The sequence below is a fragment of the Crocuta crocuta genome, unplaced genomic scaffold (genome assembly GCF_008692635.1).
Source record: "Crocuta crocuta isolate KB4526 unplaced genomic scaffold, BGI_CrCroc_1.0 scaffold322, whole genome shotgun sequence".
NCBI lineage: Eukaryota > Metazoa > Chordata > Mammalia > Carnivora > Hyaenidae > Crocuta > Crocuta crocuta.
The window spans coordinates 1789774-1815110 of NW_027532592.1; the positions used below are offsets into that span (position 1 = coordinate 1789774).

Consider the following 25337-nt stretch of genomic DNA (forward strand, 5'->3'; position numbering starts at 1 on the left):
GCTCGAACCCACGAACTGTGAGATCATGACCTAAGTGAAAGTCGGACGCTTAACCGACTAAGCCACCCAGGCGCCCCTGTTACTCTGAATTAATTGCTTTATTTAAAGCTTCTTCCACAAAGCTTTGTGGTTTTTCAAGCTTTGTCTAAGCCTGACTTGGATATGAGTGCTTAAAATTGTCAGCCATACAGAGTCAACTTGTCAGGTGGCGTTAGCACAGCGGACGTATTAGGAATGCTGTTTTCACACAAGAGGCTGGAAACTTGGGCAGCACTCACAACCATGATGTGAAAAGGCAAAATATGCCAGAATCAGTCCTGCGCAGTTAACTGTGTCTCAAAAGTCCAAGGCCCGGGGCTACATATTATGAAGGATAAAAATGATCTGTAGCTGGGTTATGGGTATTCAAGTGGCTTAAATCTCAGAGGACACATATACAAAAATACATAGTGCAGAGCAGGAAGGGGAAGGGCTGTGTCTATGACACTGAGTGGTAAAGAGCAGTACAGTATGCATGGGTCTTTGGAATGGAGACCTCAGGGAGGCAAAGTGAAATGGCTTTTGAGCCAGGCCTTGAATAATTGGGAGAAGATATCCTGTAGGAATAATTATAGGACATTCACACCTTGGAAAGACTGTAAGAATTAGTGTTAGAAAGGAGTTTACAGAGTTACCTTTTGAGAATTAAATTACGTCATCACGAAACCATAGGAAGCAAAATACCTTGAGGCCCAAAAGAGTCCTCAAAGAAGAAGGCAAGCCATACAGGAAATGGTATTTTGTGTGCATCCGGCCATTCCCAGGAAAAGAGAGTACTTCCAGGAACGTGAACTTCTTGGTCATTAGAGCTGTGGCCCCTGCGGGAGGTGGAGTCTTTTCACTGAGGTATACCACAGCTGCAGTGAAATATTCTTTCCGTTGCTTCTCCCTCTTTGTCCATAGAACATGATGATTGAGAGTATGGCCTCAGTATCATAACTGGTCCATATTCCATTTCTGAACTCACTAGCTGAGTGACTCTTGAAGAGATAAGAACCTTGGTTTCTTCATCAGTATTGAGGGACTTAACGTTACCTATTTGCTAGGGTAATTCTGAGAATTGAATAAGAGTATTTGTCTGAAAAGTTGAACATGGGGCTCGGTACATGACATTCAATAAAACTGCGAAATGTGATCTATAATTTTATATTTACCAAGAAGCCTTAATCACTGATTTCTAGATAGCTTAATCATTTGAATCAGGATGCACAGAACTGATACTTAAGCATTCTAGTAACCAAGTGAGATATTCCTATCATGAATTTAACTACAACATTTTCAGCTGATGCTGGTTAGCATTAGTGTATCATTTCTGGGAAGTCTGGAAAAGCTCTTTCTGCAGCCGCAGTAAAGCTAGGGACACACTTGAATAAACCTATCAGTGTCGAACACCAGCCTGTGAGGTTTCTCAGGGAGTAATGATGGCTAACTTTGAGCACTCCACTGAGTGTATCACCTGCCATGTTGTCTGAGCCCCACAAATGACTCTGAGGTGGGTACAATAGTTCTCCACTTACAAACAAGAAAGTCGGAGCTTGAAGATGCTAGCCAGCGCCAGCATCTGACCCTCAGTCAGCCTGAGTTCTCGGCCTTTAAATGCTGTACTGCACGAGATTCATGTGAGAAGGACCCAGTTTCAGATCCAGTTCCACTTCCCCCCAGGAATATGATCTTAAACAAGTTATTTTTTGCCTCTCCAAGCCTGAGATTCTTCATCTGAAACACAGTATGAGTACCTCCTGTGTAGGCTTGCATGGAGAATTAGATATGAAATGTGTCAAGTGCCTGTCACAGTTTCTGATGCATGATGGAGACTCAGCAAGACAGAAGTGTGGTGTTTCGGGCTCTCTAGACTGCTTTCTGCCTCCCACTTCCTCCTTGGCACGTGATCTGTGTGTCTCTTTCAGGTAAAAGAAAAACCTTTATACTTTCAAATACATGTCAGATATAACTTGATTGTTTAAATTAGAAACAACTGAGGCTGTTACTAGTTTTAAGTGCTGATATTTTTCCTTTATAGCCACACACATTCCTTCTCACTATTGTGATAAAATTTATATACAACATGAAACACGCCATTTTAACCATTTTTAACTCTACAACACCATGGCATTAATTACATTGATGCTGTTGTATAACCATCACCACTGCATTTCCAGAATGCAGAATGAATTTAGAAAAATAGTGCTTAGGTTTATGTCTAAGAATTTATTGTCTGTGTTTTCTTCTAGGAGTTTTATAGTTTCAGGTTTCACATTTAGGTCTTTAAAAATCCATTTTGAATTTATTGTTCTGTATATTTGGTGTGAGAAAGTGGTTCTGTTTCATTTTTTAGCTGACTGCTCAGTTTTCTGCATACTGTCTATTGAAGAAATTGTCTTTTCCCCATTTTGTCAGAGAGTAATTGACCATACACATGTAGATTTCTTTCTGGGCTCTTTCTCCTGTTCTACTGATCTGTTTTAGCCACAAAGATTTTATTTTTTATATTTTTATTAGGTAGACTCCATGCCCAGTGCAAACCCCTGAGCTAAAAGTCAGACACTTAGCCAACTGAGTGATTCAGGCTCCTCTGGCCACATATATTTTAAAAGTCATTCAAGGCTGAGTTCTCTCATGATAGTGATCTCAAAGATACTTCATTAAAATAATAGATTTTAAATTAAAAATTGTACTCTAGTTAGAATTTATTTTAGGACTAAACCTAAGTTAATGGAAGTATGTGGTATAAGGAAAATGATACCATCCAAATATAGATATTTTTATCTTTGCCAACCAGTACTTTTATGTCTGAATCAAATAAAATATTCCAGTTGCAAATTATGTAGAAAACATATGATACAATCCATGTAGGGCTAATGTTTTATTTTGTACTTTGTTTTCATGTTTTAAAAGAATTATACTTTACTTACATGGTTCTAAAGACCAAATAAACATTTTTATTAATTTGAAGAATTTTTTTAAAAATTACTAAACTTTTTCTCAGGTAGCTGGAATACTGTATTTGATTCAAACTCAAAATAATGATTGGCAAACAAAAAATTTTAAATTTTGGCTGGCATGATTTTCCTTAAAATGTAATAGACATTTGGAAGATGAGAAGGGACAAAACATGTCTGATAAAATGCTTAGAATCTATTTTGTGTATCCTTAAAATGTTAGAAGGTTCCTTGGAGCAGATTTAGATTTTCCAGGTCTAAACTGGCCTAGAGTTAATTGTGGCCCTCCGTTTTTTTGGGTTTTTTTTTTTTTTTTTTTTGATTGTATAAAAGGAATTTGCTGACATTTCTTCAGTACTTTCCAGGACTTATTTTTGGAAATAAATGATGTAATGAGAATATAGTAGAAGCATGTACTACCTGAATTTTCTGTGTACCTTTTTTCAATTTATTTTTAAAATATCTTTAAACGTGCTCATTTGCAAACAGTGCTGCTGTTCATCCAGACTTACACAGGTTTCATTTGTCTGGTAAGTGTCCAGGGATAATAGATGAGTGATTGACTTCAGCAGATGACTTCATTTAACCAGTAATTTCACTACCTTCGTTAAGGTGACAGTTCCAGCATCGTGCACGGTAAAATAACATGGAGAACCTAGAAAGTGTATCAGTACCAGGGCCCCATCTTGGACGGGCTCCCTGGGTAATAAACACGCAGCCGGGGCTGAGCACCCTTGTCTTCAAGCAAGAACCAGTTGAGGCTGGGGGCGGTTGTGAGCCAGAAGTAGTAGTAGGAATGAGCCTTGGTCGTTTCCAACCTTTCCCTGCTTACAGTGAAACAACCCAAGAGACCACAATCACTGAGAACCTGGAGTTTAGAAAATGAAGTAGCTTCTTTTCTCTTTTGTCATTGTAGACATGGAAGGACTTTCATGAAACATAAATGGTTCCACAAAAGATGCTCTAATGGATGACAGCGAAACTCCTACATATAATCTGCAGATAGAACCACAAGATGGGTGTCATCCTGGTGACGGCGTGTCAAGTACAGTAACACGCTTGCCTTCGGCATCAGATGAAAATGAGAATCAGCTTGACGGGGACGGTCGGGAGGGTCTGAGCCCGGGCACCCACGTCATGGGCAAACCTGAAGCCAGCGAGCAGGACAGTCTCAACAATAACGAAAGCTGCACACCCAGCTGTGAGGTGGCTGCGTGTGAGAACTCGGCGGACACTCCCTATGAAAGCCCCAAGGATGGGCAGGCCTCCGTGGGAAGGGACAAAAAAATACCCGGAAAAAGAAGCTCCAGAACCAAAAGGGGCACCACGAAGAAGATAGCACAAGGTAGTTTAAAAATTCTGTTTTATACTCTCCTTTATCTAAAAATAAGCTGTCTCGTGTCCCACACTCTGCACACTGTCCTACATCTTGCTTACTTCTCTTAATAGACTCTGGAGCCGGCTCTCCCGTAGCGCACATGGATCCAGCAGGGTGGCATGTCCTGCGTGTGCCGCCTTTCCACAGGGTCCCGTCTTTATAGGTCTTCCAGTACTTTCTAATAAATGTGCTGAAATTGAAATTATTTATTTGTTCATGCTTTCACACCAGGTACTTTAAACATATATTGTCTTCTTCCTTTATAAATTCGACCATTTTCTACCGATATCAGCCTTAAAAATTTCCTTCTGTCCTCACTGTGGCTTTGATCTCTCTCATCTGTGAGTTTCTGTGCTAAGACAGTCTAAAATTCTTCATGGGGTCTTTCCAGCTCAGGACGTGAATAATTGTATTAGCACATCCATCGGTGCTGAATAAAACATCTAGTTTTCATGGCCTGTATCGCTTTGGTTACAAAGTAATTCAGACTGTTTCTTCCCACTCCACCCCCCAGAGTATTTCTAATTTGGTGTATAGTTTGGCAGTTAAAGTTTGGATCTATGGACTTTTTCCCCCTGAATCACAGGCACCTTTGGAAAAGGCAGCCTCTTGTTGTTTTTTATCAGAAAGATGTGGGACTAGAACAATCTGGAACATCCTTGGCTGGGACACCTAGTGTAGCGGTCTTTGCATGAGGCCCAAGACAATGAAGGGGAGGGGTGCCTGGGTTCAGCGGCCGACTTCGGCTCAGGTCATGATCTCACAGTTCATGGGTTTCAAGACAATGAAGGGGAGGGGTGCCTGGGTTAAGCGGCCGACTTCGGCTCAGGTCATGATCTCACAGTTCATGGGTTCGAGCCCCGCGTCGGGCTCTGTGCTGACAGCTCAGAGCCTGGAGCCTGTTTCAGATTCTGTGTCTCCCTCTCTCTCTGACCCTCCCCTGTTCATGCTGTCTCTCTCTCTCTCAGAAATAAATAAAACATTTAAAAAATTTAAAAATAAAAAAAGACAATGAAGGAGAGTGTCTCTTCCCATCTTCTGCTGCTTTGGCTGATTAGAAATGTAGTCAATCTATCCATATCTTGTACTTTTGTTTTTTTTTTTTAATTTGGAGTAAAAGATCAAACTTTCCATTTCCTACAAATTTATCCTTACTATTTCAATAATGTGATGTGATAACTTTTTAAAATGTTTATTCATTTATTTTTGAGAGAGAGAGAGAAGGAGAGCACAGAGAGAGAGGGAATGCAGAGCCTAACGTGGGGCTTGAACTCCTGAACCGTGAGATCATGACTTGAGCCATAATCAAGAGTCGGACGCTTCAACTGACTGAGCCACCCAGGTGCCCCTAAAATAGTTTTTGAAAAGAGATATGAAAGCTTTTTCTTAAAAGACCTGAGGTAAACCAGATGATGTATGTAGTGCTATTTATATATGGATTGATTTATTCAATAACTATAATTCAAGAGCAATTTGTGCGTCTCTAATACATTCTTTTGATGTTTTTGAGATCTGAGACCTAGTTACATATGTATATGGATCAATCATAGCTTAAGATGATGGCTCCATTTATTCCTTCCTTCCATGACCTTATTTCATTTTCCCTAGGTGTGATTATGTTATTCAGTGCTTATTATCCAGTGAGCATATAAGTGTGGCATTACTGTCCCTTAATGCATTTGAAATACGTGATTTATAAAACTTAAGGATAGTCTTTATACAGATTAGCTCTCAATTATTTTATATATATTAAGTAAAATGAGTTTGAAAGCGTAAGAAAATGGAGTTAGGAGTTGTAATACTATTGTAAGTTCAAATTTTCTGGTTCTAGGTCACTTGGTGAGACTTAACGATTCTGTACTTCAGTTTCCTCAATTTATAATGATGAAGTTCATCTCTATATATCTCTACAAAATTCCCTTCTGAGCTATGAATTCCTAAGGTTTCGAACAGGGGTCATATGGTCTGAACTTGATTAAAATTTGGTGACTCACCTCTGTATCTATAGAGGGTTTTTTGAGTTTTTTTAATGCAAGGGGTACATTTTTATTTGTACTTTAAGTTTTGTTGTTAAATTAGGGTGAGCAGTAGGATTCTAAGCAGGGTGGAAGGCTTCTCAGGAGGACAGAATTGCTTGTTTCTAGACCTGGGGAGGACTGGGAATGGCAGCTTCAGGATGGCCTGCGAGTCGTCTCTGTGTACCCTAAGGGATCGCTCCAGCCCGGCTCTCTCCCTCCGTGCCCAGTCACCAGGTCCAAGGGATCCTGTTTGCCCGACAGCTCCCAGTTAGTCTGTTCTGTCCCTCTCTGCTGCGGCACTTCAGTGCCCTCCTCCTGAGCTGAAGTAAAGCCCCCTGAGGACGGCTCTGCCTTGTCACCCGTGTCAGCGCAGACAGTGCGGAGAGTCCCTGCGGAGGTGTCTACGCATGGGCGTGTTGGCGCTTCTTTTTAGGGCAAATCCTAAGATCCCAAGGACATGAACCTCAAAATTTTGCAGATAGGCACTTTTCTAAGAATACAACAGCTTTTCAGATGAGAAATGACGTATCAAGCCTGACGCTCCATTCCAAACCAGCAATAGTAGGGCGCTCTCTCAGTACTTTTTAAAAAAACATATTAAGGTGAATTTATTTACTCTTGGGCCCCTGTACCTAGGTTAATTGGTAGTAATTTTTTTCTGTTTCCAAAAGCGAGTACTAGAAAAAAGGTGGAGCAATAGTATGAGGAGACATGTCATTATTTACAGGTTTTTCTGGAGGTAAAATTTCTGTTTTTTTTTAATGAGCAGCAGGCAAAGTTAATTAGAGCATAAAATCAGAAAGTAAGAATAGGATGAAAGCTCTCTTTATAGAGAGTGGGCGTTCGAAAATAAATACCCTAGAGGCAGCACTTCTAAAAACCTGCTAAGACCTTGAACTCTGCCTCACAGAAGTCCAGTTGCCATTTTATTTATTATTTTCATTTCTGTATTTATTTTTTTTAATGTTTTTNCAGAGCATGAGAGGGAGCGGGGCAGAGAAGGAGACAGAATCCAACCAGGCTCCAGGCTCTGAGCTGTCAGCACAGAGCCCGACGTGGGTCTCGAACTCACAGAATGAGAGATCATGACCTGAGCTGATGTCTGACGCTCAACTAAGCCCAGGTGTCCCCCATTGCCATTTTATTATGAGACTAGTTCCTTAACAGAATTGAATCTCTTTAATATAGTCCACTAAGCAGAGTTTCAAGCTGCATCCCATCAAGTTTTCACTATAGTTGAATCTGGCATAGCTTTAAGTAAACATCCTAAAAATGGATGAAAATGAGCCTATAAATTTTTAGCAGCTTTGTTGAGATAGTCACATACTGTACACTCCACCTAATGTGTATAATTCACTCATTTTTAGTACATTCACAAAACTGTATAATCATTGCCACCATCAATTTTAGAACATTTTCATCATCACACAAAGAAACCCCATACCTGCTACCAGTCACTCCCCATCTTCCGTTGGGCCTTCCCAGCCCTAGTCAACCACTAATCTGCTTTCTTCATAGATCTGTCTCTTCAGGACATATTAATGGAATTATACAACATATGGTCTTTTACAACTGGCTTCCTTCACATAGCATAATATCTTCAGGCTTGATCCATGTTGTACCTCCATGTATCAGTACTTTACTTCTTTTTACTACCAGTTAATATTCCACTGCAACAGATATACTGTATTTCCTTTATCTATTTGTCAGCTGATAAACACTGGGACTGTTTCTACTTTTTGCCTATATTGAATAATGCTCCTAGGATCATTACTGTACTTTTTGTTTGTTTGTTTTTTTAAGAGTACATTATTATTTAAATTAAGGTTAACTGACATACATATAGTGCTGATTTCAGGAACAGAACCCAGTGATGCATCACTTACATACAGTACCCACTGCTCATCCTAACAAGCGCCCTCCTTACTGCCCATCACCTATTTAGCCCATTACCTCACCTACCTCTTCTCTAGCAACCCCCAGTTTGTTCTCTGTGTTTAAGAATCTCTTATGGTTTGCTCCCTCTCTCTTTTTATCTTATTTTTCCTTCCCTTCTCCTTTGTTCATCTGTTGTGTTTCTCAAATTCCATATATGAGTGAAATCGTGTATTTGTCTTTCTCTGACCTATTTTGCTTAGCATAATACACTCTGGTTCCATCCACATTGTTAAAAATGGCAATATTTTATTCTTTTTGATGACTGGGTAGGGTAGTATTCCATTGAATTTATATACCACATCTTCTTTATCCATTCATCAGTCAGTCGATGGACATTTGGGCTCTTTCCATACTTTGGCCCTTGGTGATAGTGCTGCTATAAACATTGGGGTGCATGTGCCCCTTCGAATCAGCACTTTGTATTCTTTGGATAAATGCCTCGTAGTGCACTTGCTGGGTCAGAGGGTAGTTCTATATTTAATTTTTTGAGGAACCTCCATACTCTTTTCCAGAGTGGCTGCATCAGTTTGTACTCCCACTAGCAGTGAAGGGGGTTCCTCTTTCTCTGCACCCTTGCCAATATCCGTTGTTGCCTGAATTGTTAATTTTAACCTTTCTCACAGGCATGAGGTAGTGTCTCACTGTGGTTTTGATTTGTATTGCTCTGATGATGGGTGATGTTGAGCATCTTTTCACGTGTCTGTTAGCCATCTGGATGTCTTCTTTGGAAAAGTGTCTATTCATATCTTTTGCCCGTTTTTTCACTGAATTATTTGTTTTTGGGTGTTGAGTTTGATAGATTCTTTTGTTTTCATGTTTTTATTTTATTTTTTGAGAGAAAAATAACAAACAGGAGGGGAGAGAGACACACACACAGAATCTGAAGCAGGTTCCAGTCTCCAAGCTGTCAGCTCAGAGCCTGATGCATGAACCGCGAGATCATGACCTGAGCTGAAGTCAGATGCTTAACTGACTAAGCCACCCAGGCACCCTGATAAGTTCTTTATAGATTTTGGATACTAACCCTTTATCCAAAATGTCATTTGCAGGTATCTTCTCCCATTCTCTCGGTTGCTTTTTAGTTTTGTTGATTTTTTCCTTTGCTGTGCAGAAGCTATGTATCTTTTTTTTTTTTTTGAGAGAGAGTGCGCGCACACTCGTGCACAAATGGGGGAAGGGCAGAGAAAGAAGGAGGGAGAGGGAGGGAGACAGAAGATTTGAAGCAGGTTCTATACTATCAGTGCAGAACCTGATGCGGGGCTCGAACTCAGGAACCACAAGATCATGACCTGAGTCAAAGTCGGACACTTAACCAACTGAGCCGCCCAGTCAGAAACTTTAGATCTTGATGAGGTCCCAATTGTTCATTTTTGCTTTTATTTCCTGTGCCTTTGGAGAAAAAAATCTTAGTAAGAAGTTGCTGTGGCTGACGTGAAAGAGGTTGCTGCCTGTTTTCTCTCAGATTTTGATGGCTTCCTGTCTCCCATTTAGGACATTCATCCATTTTGAATTTATGTTTGTGTGTGGTGTGAGAAAGTGGTCCAGGTTCATTCTTCTGCATGTTGCTGTCCAGTTTTTCCAGCACCACTTGCTGAAAGACTGTCTTTTTTCCATTGGATACTCTTTCCTGCTTTGTCAAAAATTAGTTAGGCATATAGTTGTGTGTTCATTTCTGGGTTCTCTGTTCTGTTCTGTTGACCTATGTGTCTGTTTTTGTGCCAGTACCATAGCGTCTTGTTGATTACAGCTTTGTAACATAGCTTGGAGTCTGGAATTGCGATGCCTCCTGCTTTGGTTGTCTTTCTCAACATTACTTTGGCTATTCGGAGTCTTTTCTGGTACCGTATAAGTTTTTATCTGGATGTATGTTTTCATTTTTTTGGTTATGTAGGCCTAGGAGTAGAATTGACACATTATAAAGCAGTACTTCATTTAACTTTTTCAAGACTGGCTGAACTATCGTCCATAGTGCATACACCATTTCACATTCCTACCAGCACCATATGAGGGTTATAATTTTTTCCACATCTTCTCCAGCACTTGGTAATATCTGCTCCTTTGATTTTTTTTTAATGTTTATTTATTTTTGAGAGTGAGATAGAGTGCAGGCAGGGGAGGAACAGAGAGAGAGGGAGACAGGACCAGAAGTGGTCTCCATGCTGACAGCACAGAGCCCGTTGTGCGGCCCAGACCCACAAACCATGAGGTCACGACCCAAGCCAAAGTTGAATGCTTAACCTGCTGAGCCACCCAGGCGCTCCTCTGCTCCTTTAGTTTTAACTCCAGTCTTTTTTATTGAGATACAACTTACATGCAATGAAATTCACCATCATAAAGTGTACAACCTCCTGGTTTTTGTATATTCTCATAGTTGTACACTATGTATCTAATTCTCAAATATTTTCTCCCCCTTAAAAGAAATCCTTTACCCATTAGCAGTCACTCTCCATTTCTCTGTCCCCCCCACCCTAGCGCCCGGCAGGCGTTAACCCGTAAATTTCGTGGAGTTGAAAAAGACAAGTTCTGATTATTAAGTGTTTGATGGTTGCCATAGAACATACTTTATTTACTCAGTCACCCTAGTGTTTAAGCGTTTAACAAAAACAGTTCGGCACATGGCAGGAAGCCAGAGATAGGCAGCAGATGGAAACAGGGAAAGGAAGAACTTCCAGACTGACATGCCACTGGCTGTTCAGTGCCCTGACTTGTTCTGCTGGCGGCCTCCAGCTGGGAGGTGACCAAGAGGCTTTGAAAGCTAGAGGAAAACAAATCTTGGAAATGCATCTGTGACTAGAGTCTGGCTTGCAGAGTAAAAAGAACAAAGAGGTTGGCCCTGCCTGTTCCTACCTAAGTCATCTTAGGAAAGTAACTCATTTCCTTATCTGTAAGAAGGCTAATCCTATCAGTTCTGAAAGTCCTTAGAAAGTCCTTAGAATGAACATCCTGTATTTAAGCTCTTTATCAAGTACTCAACCTAAGATGGTGCTTCTAACTGGTTCCTGTAGTCCTTATGTATGTAGCGGATGATTTTTAAGTGTGATGGACCGGGAGCAACATTCAACAAAAGTAAGCAGTTGGTTTAATTGGACTATAATTACATCTTACCTCTTTTGTCAAGGTCTCTCTTGTCTCCTGGGATCTTTCTAGTTAATACTCTCTTTTCAGGTTTACCTGTCCCGACCTTGCTCCTCTAAGGTATATTCCTAAAAACATATTTCCGGTGCCACCCCACTTTAACATCTGGTACAACGTGCCTGCTGGCAGGTTAACTGATACCTAAAGTAATAACTGATTATGCAAATGCCCAGTCTGCATTTTACATATCTGGCTTCCACCATAGTAGAGTCTTTTTAGTTCTAAACTTGAATGCCGAATGGAGTCCGTTATATACTCTAGTTTGGGCCGGGATTGGGATCCTGGGATTGATGAGAACTTTGATGGACAGGACTGTGCATACCTAGCTAAGTGTGTTCAAATTTAAAAATGTCAAGGCCCAGGGGGCGCCTGGGTAACTCAGTTTGTTCAGCATCCAACTTCCGGTTCAGGTCATGATCTCATGGTTCATGGATGGGTTCATGCCCTACATGAGGCTCTGTGCTGAACACTTGCTCAGAACCTGAAACCTGCTTTGGATTCTGTGTCTCCTTCTCTCTCTGCGCCTCACCCACCCACGCTCTGTCTCACTCTGTCTCTCAAAACTAAGTAAATGTAAAAAAATTTTTATAAAAAAAAATGCAAAGATTTGCATTTCTCACCACATGGTTGCCTTTCCTACCTTTTCAAAGCCAACAATGGCATACCAAGTTCTTCCACACCGTAAGGACCATTGTGATTACATTGGTCCCACCCAGATAAAATAGCGTAATCTGCCTTTTCCTAAAGCCAAATGACTAACAACCTAATCCCATCTGCTTCCTAATTCCCTTTTGTGACTTAATGTAACATGTTTATGCTGGGACACGGATATCCTTGGGGGCCATTATTCTGTCCACCATGAAAATATTTTAAGATAGACTAGATGATGACTTCATATGGCAGAATTCTTCCTCTTATAAAAAATGTTTTACATTATTTTGTATAACCATACAGGGTTACTTAGTCAGCAGATATTTATTGAGTGTTGTAGGCCAGGCACTATAAGCCAGTTGGTGAACCTGCCTTTGAGTTTTGTATGCTTGAGTATGAGAGCCAAGTACCTAACAGATTCCATCTAGCAAGGTGGGAGTTGGGACTGGTACTTAGTAAGCACAGGGCTGTGGAAATGCTGGCCTAGAACGGCTCTGGGAGGCTTCCAGGAGGAAGCTTGGATGTCCAAGCCAAGACAGGGACAAATAAGCACTAGCCAAGTAAAAGAGATGGGGATAAAGGGACAGGAAAGACGTCAAAGGTGACAGGCACAGCACAGACTAAAGCCACATTTCAGCACCTGCCAACATTCAGTTTGTCTGGAGCAGAATAAAGGGAAGAATGAATCTAGGGCACATAGTGGAGAATAGAACAGTGGAGAGATTGAAGCTCAAAAGATCAACAAGGTCCAGGTTATAAAGGGTGTTTGTTTCGTAGTGACCACTTTGGGCCTTGCCGGCAGGTTTGAACAAGAACGGTGTGATGTGAGCTGCAGGGATTTAGAAAGGCGGCTCCATCTGCGGTGTGGAGAGCAGGTTAGAAGCAGTGTGGCTGCCTGAGGGGCTTCTGTGTACTCTGTGCAGGCAGGGCTGGAAAGAAGGAAGAGGACTGGGAGTTATCAAGGGCGTGGAATGACTGGACGAGGTCATAGAGTAGGCGTGAGAAAGTCCAGGATTATCCCCCAGTTGTGCGGTTTAGGCACCAGATGCGTGGTAATGCTGCTTAGGAGGGTGTGAATGTAGAGAGACAAGGGGCAAGTGTGGGGAGAAGGGTCAGAAGGCAATGTGCCAGTCTGGGGTCCCTTAGACACCTAAGTGGCCGTGTTGAACAGGCAGTCGGTCTGGGTCTCCGGACTGTGATCTTGGCTAAAGATGTAGCTTTTGGAAAGCTAGAAAGGATCTTGAAAACGGCCAACCCTAACCCCTTAACGTTTATTTTTAAATTTTTTCACTTACTAGATCACCAGTTTATTGTAAAAGGATATAACTCAGGGGTGCAGAAGGCAAGGAATGGGGAAAGGGCAGGAACATCTGTGTCCTCTCACCCTCACTCCCACATCTCCGAGACCTGTTCACCAGCCCAGAAGCTGACCCCTCAATATATTTTTTGACCCCTTAATTTTTATAAACGAGGAAGTGCAGGTTTGATCTACTGCCTTATTTGGCAGGAGATGGGGGGGAGGGGGGAGAATTAGGATGTGAACTCAGGGTGTCTAAAGAGCCGATGTGTTTTCCGTGCAGCAGAGTTTTACTTGTCCTACTAAACAGTGAGGCTCTCTCGATAGGATTAGTAGTAATCACGATGGTGGGGCCCCTGGGTGGCTCTGTCAGTTATATGTCCAACTCTTGATTTCGGCTCAGATCTTATAGTTTGTGGGATCAAACTCTGTGTCAAGCTCGGTGCTGACAGAGCAGAGCCTGCTTGAGATCCTCTCTCTCCCTCCCTCCTTGCCCCCCCCCCCGCTTGCCCATGGGTGCTCACTCTCTCAAGATACATAAATATTTAAAATAATAATAATGATAATAATGGTGATTCATCAACTTTTATTGACATTCTATTGTATAAATATTTCCCAGGCAGTAAAAATGTAGCGATGACAAGGCAGACCTTGACACACCCCTCATGGACCCCCTCATGGAGGTTAATGGCGCAGCAGGTGTTAAGTTAAATAATGAAACTATCCCAAGGGTGCATAGGGCTTGAAGTCCGGGCCAGGGCCAGGAGCAGCACCTCAGGGCAGGGAGGAGCTCTGCTGGTTTATGGAACTGAAGGAAGTTCAGTGTGTTAGGCAGAGAGGGCACTTTGGGGGCTGGCGAGCATGAGCTCAAGTATGATCTGGGCATTCTCACTGCTACTGAAATAGGGGAAAGTTGTAGTGAACAGCTCAGGGACGGGATGATGATTTGGAGAAACATGTCATCTAAGTCTGAGGATGATCCTAACCTCATAGCTAGGATGATAGAGATGTGCGCTGTGTCGTCTGCTGGCTCCTTCCCACAGACAGCTCCATTTCTAGGAGCCTCGGGAAGGGTATTTGATGGACAACAGCAGAAAACTGAAGAATTTTGCATGGTCTGGATGTTATCTGTTGCCATATGACAAATTTTCCTAAAATGTAGCAGCTGAAAACCACAACCATTTATTATTCAATGGCTTCATTGGGTCAGAAATCTGTTGTGACTTAGCTTGGTGCCACTGGCCCAAGTGTCTCATGAGGTTTGGGTCACGCTGTTGGCCAGGCGTGCAGTTGTGTCAGGGCTTGGACTAGAGCTGGAGAACATGCTCCTGGGCTCACTCAGGTGGTCTTGGCAGGCCCCAGTCTCTCCTGTGTGGCTCACCTCGCCGTGCCGTACCTCGTGCCATACAGCATGACAGCAGCTGTCAGGGGTGGCCATCCGAGAGAGAGCATCCCAGTCAGAAGCCACAGTTTATTTCAAACATTTTTTAAGTGTTCATTTATTTATTTCAAGAGAAAGAGAGATTGTAGGGGATGGGGGCAGAGAGAGAGAAGGAGAGAGAGAATCCCAAGCAGGCTCCACGCTGTCAGTGCAGAGCCCAATGCAGGACTCTATCCCACAAACCGTGAGATCATGACCTGAGCCAAAACCAAGAGTTAGACGCCTAACCAGCTAAATCACTCAGGTGCCCTTATAGTGTCATTTTAAAGGTGATATTCTGTCACTTCTGCCATATTCTATTTGTTAGATGCATGTTACTAGGTCCAGCCCACACAGGGAGGGGATTATCCAAGAGCAGGGATATAAGAAGAGGCAAGTCACTGGGGACCATCTAGCAGGTCGCCTCCCACAGTCCACCAGGGGAGTTCAGGGTCTCAGAGTGTGGCAGCGGCCCTGAGAACAGGCAACTGTAGTTCAACCCACATCCTTTTTTTTTCTGAGTACCTTTTGCAGAATCAGAAGCAGGCTCCAGGCTCTGAGTTGCCAGCACAGAGCCCGACGTGGGGCTCAAACTTACGAGCTGTGAGATCATGACCTGAGCTGAAGTCAGATGCTTAACCGACTGAGCCACCCAGGTGTCATAGTCTAATAATTCTTTATGTGTGGATTCCTTAGGGTGTCCTACATATAAGATCATGTCATTTGCAAATAGAGATAGCTTTACTTCTTCCTTTCCAATTTGGATACCTTTTATTTCTTTTTGTTCCTTATTTACTCTGGCTAAAACGTCAGTATTTTGTTGAATAGAAGTGGCAAACTGGTCATCCTTGTCTTATTTCTGACTTTAGGGAGAAAGCGCCCAGTCTTTCACCTGAGTACAATGTTTGCTGTGGGTTTTTTATAGATAGCTTTTATTATATTGAGGAAGTTTACTTCTGATTTATTGAGAGTTGTTACCAGAAAAGGGTGCTGGATTTTGTGAAATGTTCATGCATTATCTGAGATGATCAGGTGGTGGGGTTTTTTTTAAATTCTATTAACATGGTATATTACATTGATTGCTTTTATGTTGAACCACCCTTGAATTCTTGGGATAAAACCAACTTGATCACAGTGTATTATCATTTTAATATGCTGCTGAATTTGGTTTCCTAGTATTTTGGTGAACATTTTTGCATCTATATTCATAAGGGATATTGGTCATTATTTTCTTTTTTTGTGGTGTCTTTGTCCGGCTTTGGATCAAGGTAATGCTGGCCTCATAGAATGATTTAGAAAGTATTTCTTCCTCTTCAGTTTTTGGGAAGAGTGTAAAAATAATTCATGTTAATTTTTCTTTAAATATTTGGTTGAATTCATCAGTAAAGCCATGCATTCTGCTAATACCTGCCTTTTAACTGGAGAATTTAAGCCATTTACATTTAAACTAATTACCTATAAGGAAGGGCTTACTTCTGGCATTGAGCTATTTTTTTTTAAGTTTATTTATATATTTAGAGAGAGAGCATGCAAGAGGGGCAGAGAGAGAGAGGGAGTGAGAGAAAACCCCAAGCAGATTCTGCACTGTCAGCATGGAGCCTGATGTGAGGCTCAAACTCAGAAACCTTGAGATCATGACCTGAGCCAAAACCAAGAGTCCAAGGCTCAACTAACCGAGCCACACAGACACCACTGGCATTGAGCTATTTGTTTTGGCTTACATGTTTCTTGCTCCTCAGTTCCTCAATTACTGTCTTTTTCACCTTATAAAGAAATTTTTTATAGTGTGCCATTTTGATTCCCTTCTTTTCTGAATATTTTTAGCTCTTCAGTGGTTTCCTTGGGAATTGCAGTCAACATGTTAAGCTTGTAACAGCCTAGTCTGATCAACCAATACTTATTTTCAGTAGTACTCAGTACTCTGCTCTTATATATCGGTCTCCCTCTTTTTTGATATTATTGTCAGAGATTGCAGCTTCATATATTGTTTGCCAAATAACATAGTTATAATTATTTTTTAATGCATTTGCCTTCTAAATCATGGAAAAAGCAGGAGTTACAAACTAAAAGCACAGTTACTTTTCTATTTGCCTGTGTTATTATTGTAACCAGTGTTTGTTCTTTGTGTGGATTTGAATCACCATCTAGTGTCTTTCATTTCAGCCTGAAGTGCTCCTTTTAGCTTTTATTGTAGCATGGCTCTTCAGGTCCCATCCCCTCTTAATATTTGTTCATCTGAGAATTTCTTAATTTCTCCTTCATTTTTGAGGGAGGGATAATTCTCTTAGATATAGAATTTTTGGTTGACTCTTCTTTTCTTTCAGTACTTTGAATATATCATCTCTCAAAAAAAAAAAAAAGAGTATGTCTTCTTATTGTTTTCTGACATCCATGGTTTGGAAAGATAAATTAGCTGTGATGCTTATTGAAGATTTCCTTGTTTATGAGTCTTCTCTCTGCTTTCACAATTTTTTTTTAACTCTATATGCAGATGACATATTATACCCAGAATATCCTAAACACTCCACCAAAGGAGCGCCTGGGTGGCTTAATCAGTTAAGCTTTCAACTTTGTCTCAGGTCATGATCTCCCAGTTCATAGGATCAAACCCCGCGTCGGACTTCTCACTAACAGCATGGAGCCTGCTTGGAATTCTCTCTCTACCTATCTTTGCCCCTCCCTAACTTGCATCCACTCTCTCTCTGTCTCTCAAAAACAAATAAACATTAAAAAATAATAAATTGAAGATGATACACACAAATGGAAAGATAGTCAATTCAATCCCTATCAAAATACCAAGAGCATTTTTCATAAAACTAGAACAAATAATATTAAAATGTGTATGGAACCACAGAAGATCCCAAAGGCCAAAGTAATTTTGAGAAAGAACAAAGGTGGAGGTATCACAATACCAGATTTCAAGATAGACTACAAATCTGTAGTATGCAAGACAGTATGGTAGTGACACAAATAGACACATCAGTGGTTCAAATAGAGAGCCCAGGAACAAACCCACGATTATACGGTCAGTTAATCTATGACAAAGGAAGCAAGAATATACAGTGGGGATAGGCAGTGTTTTTAATACATGGTGGTGGGAAAACTGGACAGCTACATGTAAAAGAACAAAAGTGGTCTACTTTCTTACACCATAAACAAAAATAAACTCAAAGTGGATTAAATACAGACTTAATTGTGAGACCTGAGACCATAGAACTCCTAGGAGTTTTACATAGGGAGTATCTCTTTGACATTGGCCTTAGCAACATTTTTCTAGGTCTGTCTCCTCAGGCAAGAGAAACAAAAGCAAAAATAAACTAGGGGGACTACACCAAAATAAAAAGCTGTTTTTACAATGAAGGAAGTTGTTAACAAAACAAAAAAGCAACCTGTTAGGGCATCTGAGTGGCTCAGTCGGTTAAGCATCCAACTTCAGCTCAGGTCATAATCTCATGGTTCAGGTGTTTAAGCCCATTGTTGGGCTCTGTGCTGACAGCTCAGAGCCTGGAGCCTGCTTCGAATTCTGTGTCTCCCTCTCTCCCTGCCCCTCCTCTGCTCATGCTCTCTCTCTCTCAAAAATAAAATAAACATTTTTAAAAAATAAAAAAGAAAGAAAGAAAAGACAGCTTGTTGAATGGGAGAAGATATTTGCAAATGATGTATCTGATAAAAGGTTAATATCTAAAATATATAAAGAATTTATACAACTGAACACCAAATATATATATATATGTGAGTAATAATCCAATTAAAAATGGGCAGAGGACCTGAATAGACATTTTTCCAAAAAAGATGTACAGGTGGCCAACAGACAGATGAAAAAAGACTCAACCTCACTAATCATCAGGAAAATGAAAATCAAAACCACAGTGAGATATCACCTCATTCCTGTCAGAATGGCTACAGTCAAAAAGACAAGAAATAACAAGGGTTGGCGAGGATGTGGAGAAAAAGAACCTTCACGCACTGTTGGTGGCAATGGAAATTGGTGCAGCCATTGTGAAAAACAGTATGGAGATACCTCAAAAATATTGAAAATAGAAATACCATATGATCCAATAATTCTACCCTGTATTTATCCAAAGAAAACAAAAACACTAATTTAAAAAGACATATGCACCCCCCATGTTTATTGTGGCATTATTTACAATAGCCAAGATATGGAAGCAACTTCAATGTCCATCAGTAGATGAATGGATAAGGAAAATGTGATGTGTGTCCACACACACACACACACACACATATACATACGGTACAATATTATACAGCCATAAAAGATGAGATCATGCCATTTGAGACAATGGAAGGGCCTAGAAGGCATTGTGCTAAGTGAAATAGGGCAGACTGAGAAAAGCAAATGCCATATGATTCTAGTCGTAAGTGGAATCTAAAAGAAATGAATAAACAAAAAGCCCAATCAGACTTAACCAATATAAAGAACAAATTAATAGTTGCCAGAGGGGATGAGGAGTGAGAGAATAGGCAAAATGGGTGAAAGGAGGAGGGAGATACAGGCTTCCAGTTATAGAGTAGATATGTCAGGGAATGAAAGACAGCATAAAGAATACAGTCAGTGATACTGTGATAGCGACGTAATGGGGTAAATAGTAGCTACACTTGCAGTGATCAAGCATAACCTATACAGTTGTTGAATCACTAAGTTGTGCCCCTCAAAATAATGTAACATTGTCTGTCAGGTATACCTAAATTTAAATTTAAAAAAAAGAAGGATTCTTTTTTTTTTGTCTCCAGGTCTTGATGATTTGCCTATAATGTGTCTAAATGTGGCACTCCTTGAATGTTTTGTGCTTAGAGTTTGTTGAACTTCTTGGATGTGTATGTTCATCTTTTCCATCAAATTTGAGACATATTCAGTTATTATTTCTTCAAATATACCTTCTTTTTTTAAAATATTTATTTTTGAGAGACAGTGCAAGCAGGGGCTGGGCAGAGAGAGAGAGAGACACAGAATCTGAAGCAGGCTGCGGGCTCTGAGCTGTCAGCACAGAGCCCGACGTGGGGCTTGAACCACAAACCACAAGATCCAAACTGAAGTCAGACACTTAACTGACTGAACCACCCAGGTGTCCCTTCAAATATACTTTCTAATGTTTATTTTTTGATACAGAGTGCAAGCAGGGAAGGGACAGAGAGAGAAAGAGAATACGAAGCAGGCTCTGCACTGACAGCAGCAAGCCCGATGGGGAGGGTTGAAGTCACAAACCGTGAGATTATGACCTGAGCCGAAGTTGGCCACTTAACCTACTGAGTCACCCAGGCGTCCCACGCATTTGTGGAATTTTGGAAACAAAACAAACAAAGGGAAAAAAGGCAAACCAAAAAACACTCTTAACTACACAGAACAAATTGCCCATTACCAAAAGGGAGGTGGGTGGGGGGATGGATGAAATACGTAATAGAGATTAGAATACACTTACCATGATGCTCACAGAGTAACGTATAGAACTGTTGAATCACTGTATTGTACACCTGAAATTAATATGACTCTGTATGCTAAATATAATAAAATTAAAATAAATAAAAAATTATCAAAATAGAATTCAGGTGGTATGATAAATTGAATGAAGTCTCTCAATCAAGGTAATTCCTTTAATTTCTGGCTCAAGGTAGTTAAAATAATTTTTTTTAAAAACCCTCAGTAGGTGCACATAAACTGTGATGTTGATTTTGGAGGTTGATGAAGTTGACAGGTATCAAGTTAGGGCCCTCAAATTTGTCACCATCTGCATATGCTTATAAATAGTACCATCAAATTGCTTAATGCAGAGTTTTAACTATAACTCATTTGACTTTCATAGATGAAAGTAAATAGAATTTTATGTTCCTATTGAGATGTATGGATCCATATCTGGGGAAAGTTTTATTTAAATGAAACCATCTACATATACTTTGTATCAAAGATGAAATTACATGTTGCACAGTGTATATTTTTATTTGGCTTTCCTTCTTAACTATAAATATCCTTACCAGAAAACTTGTATGTATCAGAAGGAATTTTGGTATTAAATATATATTGTTACACTTTTTTTTTTAAGAAAACTTATGTAAGTCTCATATGACATCAGAAGTAATGACATCAATGGGACGCCTGGGTGGCTCAGTCAATTAAGCATCTGACTTCGGCTCAGGTCATGATCTCACGGTTCGTGGGTTCGAGCCCCGCATCAGGCTCTGTGCTGACAGCTCAGAGCCTGGAGCCTGCTTCAGATTCTGTGTCTGCCTCTCTCTCTGACCACCCCACCCCCCCCGCTCACGCTCCCTCTCTCTCTCTCAGAAATAAATAAAACATTAAAATAAAAAAGAATTAATGACATCAAAATTATTTTGACTTCCAGTATGTTGAACACATTATCCCATTCTCTCCAGGCCTGCAGTGTCCCTGAAATCCATGAATCCCCTTCTAGGGTTTCCCTGGTGTGTGAGGAATTTATTTTCTCTTGCTATTTTTTCTTTATTATTACTATTTTGTATTTTCTGAAGAGTTTGTCAATGTTATTACAGGAGCTTTGGGAGCTAGAAACCTCCCCTGAGCATGGTTTGTTTGTTTGTTTGTTTGTTTGTTTTTTAAATATCTTTTACACCCAGTGTGCGGCTCAAACTCAGAACCCGAGATCAAGAGTTGCATGCTCCACCACCTGAACCAGCCAGGTGCCCCTCTCTTACTGGGTTTATTTTTTTATGTTTATTTATTTATTTGGAGAGAGAGTGAGCAGGTGAGAGGCAGAGAGAGAGGGAGAGAGAGAGAGAATCTCAAACAGGCTCCCTGCTTGCTTGTTTTTAAAATATTCTGGTTTTGATTTTAGAACATTTTATTATCATTATTATTATTTTAATAATTTATTTCTTACATCCAAGTTAGCATACAGTGCAACAGTGATTTCAGTAGTAGATTCCTTAATGCCCCTCACCCATTTAGCCCATCCCCCCCTCACAGCCTCTCCAGCAACCTTCTGTTTGTTCTCCATATTTAAGTGTCTCTTATGTTTTGTCCGCCTCCCTGTTTTTACATTATTTTTCCTTCGTTTCCCTTATGTTCGTCTGTTTCGTATCTTAAAGTCCTCATATTAGTGAAATCATATGATGTTTGTCTTTCACTTAGCATAATACCCTCTAATTCCATCCACGTAGTTGCAAATGGCAAGATTTCATTCTTTCTAATTGCCAAGTAATACTCCATTGTGTGTGTGTGTGTGTGTGTGTGTGTGTGTGTGTGTGTACACATGTGTATATACACATCTTCTTTATCCATTCATCCATCGATGGACATTTGAGCTCTTTCCATACTTTGGCTATTGTTGATAGTGCTGCTATAAACATTGGGGTGCATGAGCCCCTTCGAAACAGCACACCTGTATCCCTTGGATAAATACCTAGTAGTGCAATTGCTGGGTCACAGGGTAGTTCTATTTTTAATTTTTTCAGGAACCTCCATACAGTTTTTCAGAACAGCTGCCCCAGTTTGCATTCCCACCAGCAGTGCAAAAGAGATCCTCTTTCTCCACATCCTCGCCAACATCTGTTGTTGCCTGAGTTGTTAATGTTAGCCATTCTGACAGTAGACCATTTTATTGTAATGTGTCTTAGGGAAGATCTTTTTAAGTTAATGCTTTTGGGGAACCTATAAGCTTCGTGAAGTTGGATGTCCAAATCTTTCTTTATATTTGGAGAGTTCTTAGTCACTATTTCTTTAAGTTAGCTTTCTGCTCCCTTTTCCCTCTCTTCTTCTGAGACTCCAGTAATGCATGGATCATTTCTCTTAATTGTTTCCCACAGCTCACATAAGGTTTCTTCATTCTTTTTTCTTTTCACTCTTCTGACCTGGTAATTTCAAATGGCATATCTTTAAGTTCACTGATTCCTTCTTCTGCATGGTTGAGTCTGCTGTTGGATTTCCTTATTGAATTTCAATGTATTCAATTCTAGAATTTCTATGTGATTTTTATTGTGGTTTCTATTTCTTTGTTAAACTCATTTTGTTCATACATTATTTTCCTAATTTTGTTTGCTTGTCCGTTTTTTCTTATAGTTCACTAAATTTCTCTAAGAATTATTCTGAATTCTTTGTCAAGCAGTTCATAGATCTCTATTTTTTAGGGGCCTTTTATTAAATCTTCATTAGTTTTCTCTAGTGATGTCATGTTTCCTTGACTATTTGTGATCCTTGTGGACTTGTGTTGGTATCTGCACATCTGAAGAAGCAGTCTTTACAGAATGGCTTCAACAGGGAAACCCCTCAGTAGTCAGCCTGGCCAGAGACTCTGGGTGGGCCGTGTGGTGGTATCCATGGGAAGGCTTGGTGCTGGAGTCCTCAGGTGGGCCAGTCTGATGCCTGGGCCAGCAGGTAGACAGGCCTGCTGCCTGGGTCCCCTGGGAGGGGGCTGGTGCTTGAGTCCATGTGGGTGGGCCTTGGATCCTGGGTCCATGGAGGTAGGTAGGGTGCCATGGACCATGGAAATGGGCCTGACAACCAACTCTGCAAGAGCCAGCCTGACTCTGGTGCTGACTGGGAGCCTGTGTACATGGGACTCAGCCTGCAGCCTGGGTCCGTGAGGGGTTGCTTGGAGCTAGGGTGAACCTGGAGCCTGGGTCCTTGGGAGCTGGCCCAGAGTATGGGGTCATGGTGGCCAGCCTGGCTACATTTCTTAAACAACAGAATCACTATGGAGACTTTGAATGTTTGAGATGGTCAGATCTAGGAGGAATCTTAAGTCTCATCTGGCCAATCCCTTCATTTTAAAGATGAGGAAACTACAGTATAGAAAATAAAATGTCTAATCCAAGATCACTTGGAAAAATAATGACAGAACTGATGTCTCTTGCTCCTATTCCAGTGCTCTTTGATTTATGCTACTCTGTCCCAGCAAAGAATGTTATCTTAAGAGGTAAGTTTTGTAATTACGTTCTCTCTAAAACTCACGATCTTCAACCTTGATAGATAATCCTTTTGTGGTATAAGTCTTTCAAGCTTCTCTGACATCTTAACCCAGTGAGCCTAGTTCTTATTTTCCACTCCCTCCCTATAATTGGTGATTAACATACTATATTCTTTCTAAATATTGCTCTTGGAATCTTTAGACTTATATATATGTTTTTGGAACTTTTGTTGGTTTTGTTTTATGACTAATATTCCTCTTTCTGTTGTAATTTTTTTAGTGCTACATAATTTTATTTACCAAAGTATTGCATGTTTATAAATTATATGTATCCATAACATTAATTGTTAAAATAACTTAGAAAACAAATCCAGTGGAACCATGACCATTATGAATCTACACTTTCTAACTAATTGAGGTGATCACAATACATGTTTCCATTTCCATTATTTGGGACCCAGTTTCGACCTCCTTTATATAAGAGAATCCTAAAATCTGTCCTTTTTCTTTACTTTTGAGAATCTTGTCTTTCTTTGGTAATGTTCTTCAAGGGTCTTATTTTAACTCCCCTTTGCTGAAAATGACCATGATCTAATTCCAGGATTTTTTCAAGGAGGAAGCACAGAGTAATATTTGATAACTATGTGGGAAAAATTCAATAAAGAGAAGTATAGAATTTGGGAGGCTGGCTTTATCCCAGTCTATATCAGATTAAATGTATGTTGGCGGATGGGGTTGGGGGGGCAGAGGGAGAGACAAGGGAAAGAACCAGTAGCTCTCTATGGAAAGCTTCTCTTCCCACCTTGTCACTACTACCATTTCATCAGAAAATTAGAAAGCAGAGGAATCACCCATGTTTTCACAAATACTGTCCCTTCAGAGTGCCAGGCCATCACCAAGTTTTGTGTTTCCAGATTCCAAGTGATATAAACTTCACAGAATTTCCAAAACATAAAGAATCATCGTAGGTGACTAATTTTAGCAATCACGACACTTGGAATTTTAGTGCTGAAGATACTGCTGGTGATGGTTACAATAACCATGGCCCATAAAGTAATCCCTGTGATGCAGGAGTTATGATCTACTGAANCTTAACTTGTTTTTATTATGAGAATTTTCCATGGTCATTAGATCTAGCATGTGAATTCCTGCTGTTCTCCTGGGACCCAGAAGTAGTTGTAAAGTTATCAGACCAGAGTTTAAAGAGGAAGGCTTAACTTCTTTAGCCATTTCATATGATAAGCGCATTTACCTTCCTGTTTAATTCTGTTTTCTTTGGAGCAAGCCAGGACTTCCAGTTTCAGCTAATCCATTTTTCCTTTGGGAGAATCAAGTTTTAGGTCAGGTTTTATACCCACGTACTTTCCTCTAGAGCTTTTTATTAATACTCTTAATCATAATTCTGCAAAATTAAAAAAAGAAGATGGTGTGTGTGCGCTAACAGAAGCATTCAGGTGACAGCACAGTTTAATGAGGACAAATCCTTGTGGTTCTAGGTGGGTTTTTTTTTTTTGGCATATAATTGGTTTTATTTGAAAATGTTATGGTCAACAGACACAGTTATCTTTTTTTTTTTCTTAAATAGTTTATTGTCAAATTAGTTTCCACATAACACCCAGTGCTCATCC

At 40.4% G+C, this 25337-nt stretch overlaps 1 protein-coding gene across 1 annotated transcript in view; it reads left to right on the forward strand.

Annotated features, from left to right (window-relative positions):
- Window positions 1-1887: 1887 nt before the first annotated feature.
- Window positions 1888-25337, forward strand: part of CNST (consortin, connexin sorting protein) — a 68473-nt gene continuing 45023 nt past the window's right edge. Inside the window, 3 exon segments of the mRNA XM_077779885.1 lie at window positions 1888-1946; window positions 3895-4323; window positions 23668-23718. Of these exon segments, the coding sequence (XP_077636011.1) occupies window positions 3945-4323; window positions 23668-23718 (430 nt within the window). The 5' untranslated portion in view covers window positions 1888-1946; window positions 3895-3944.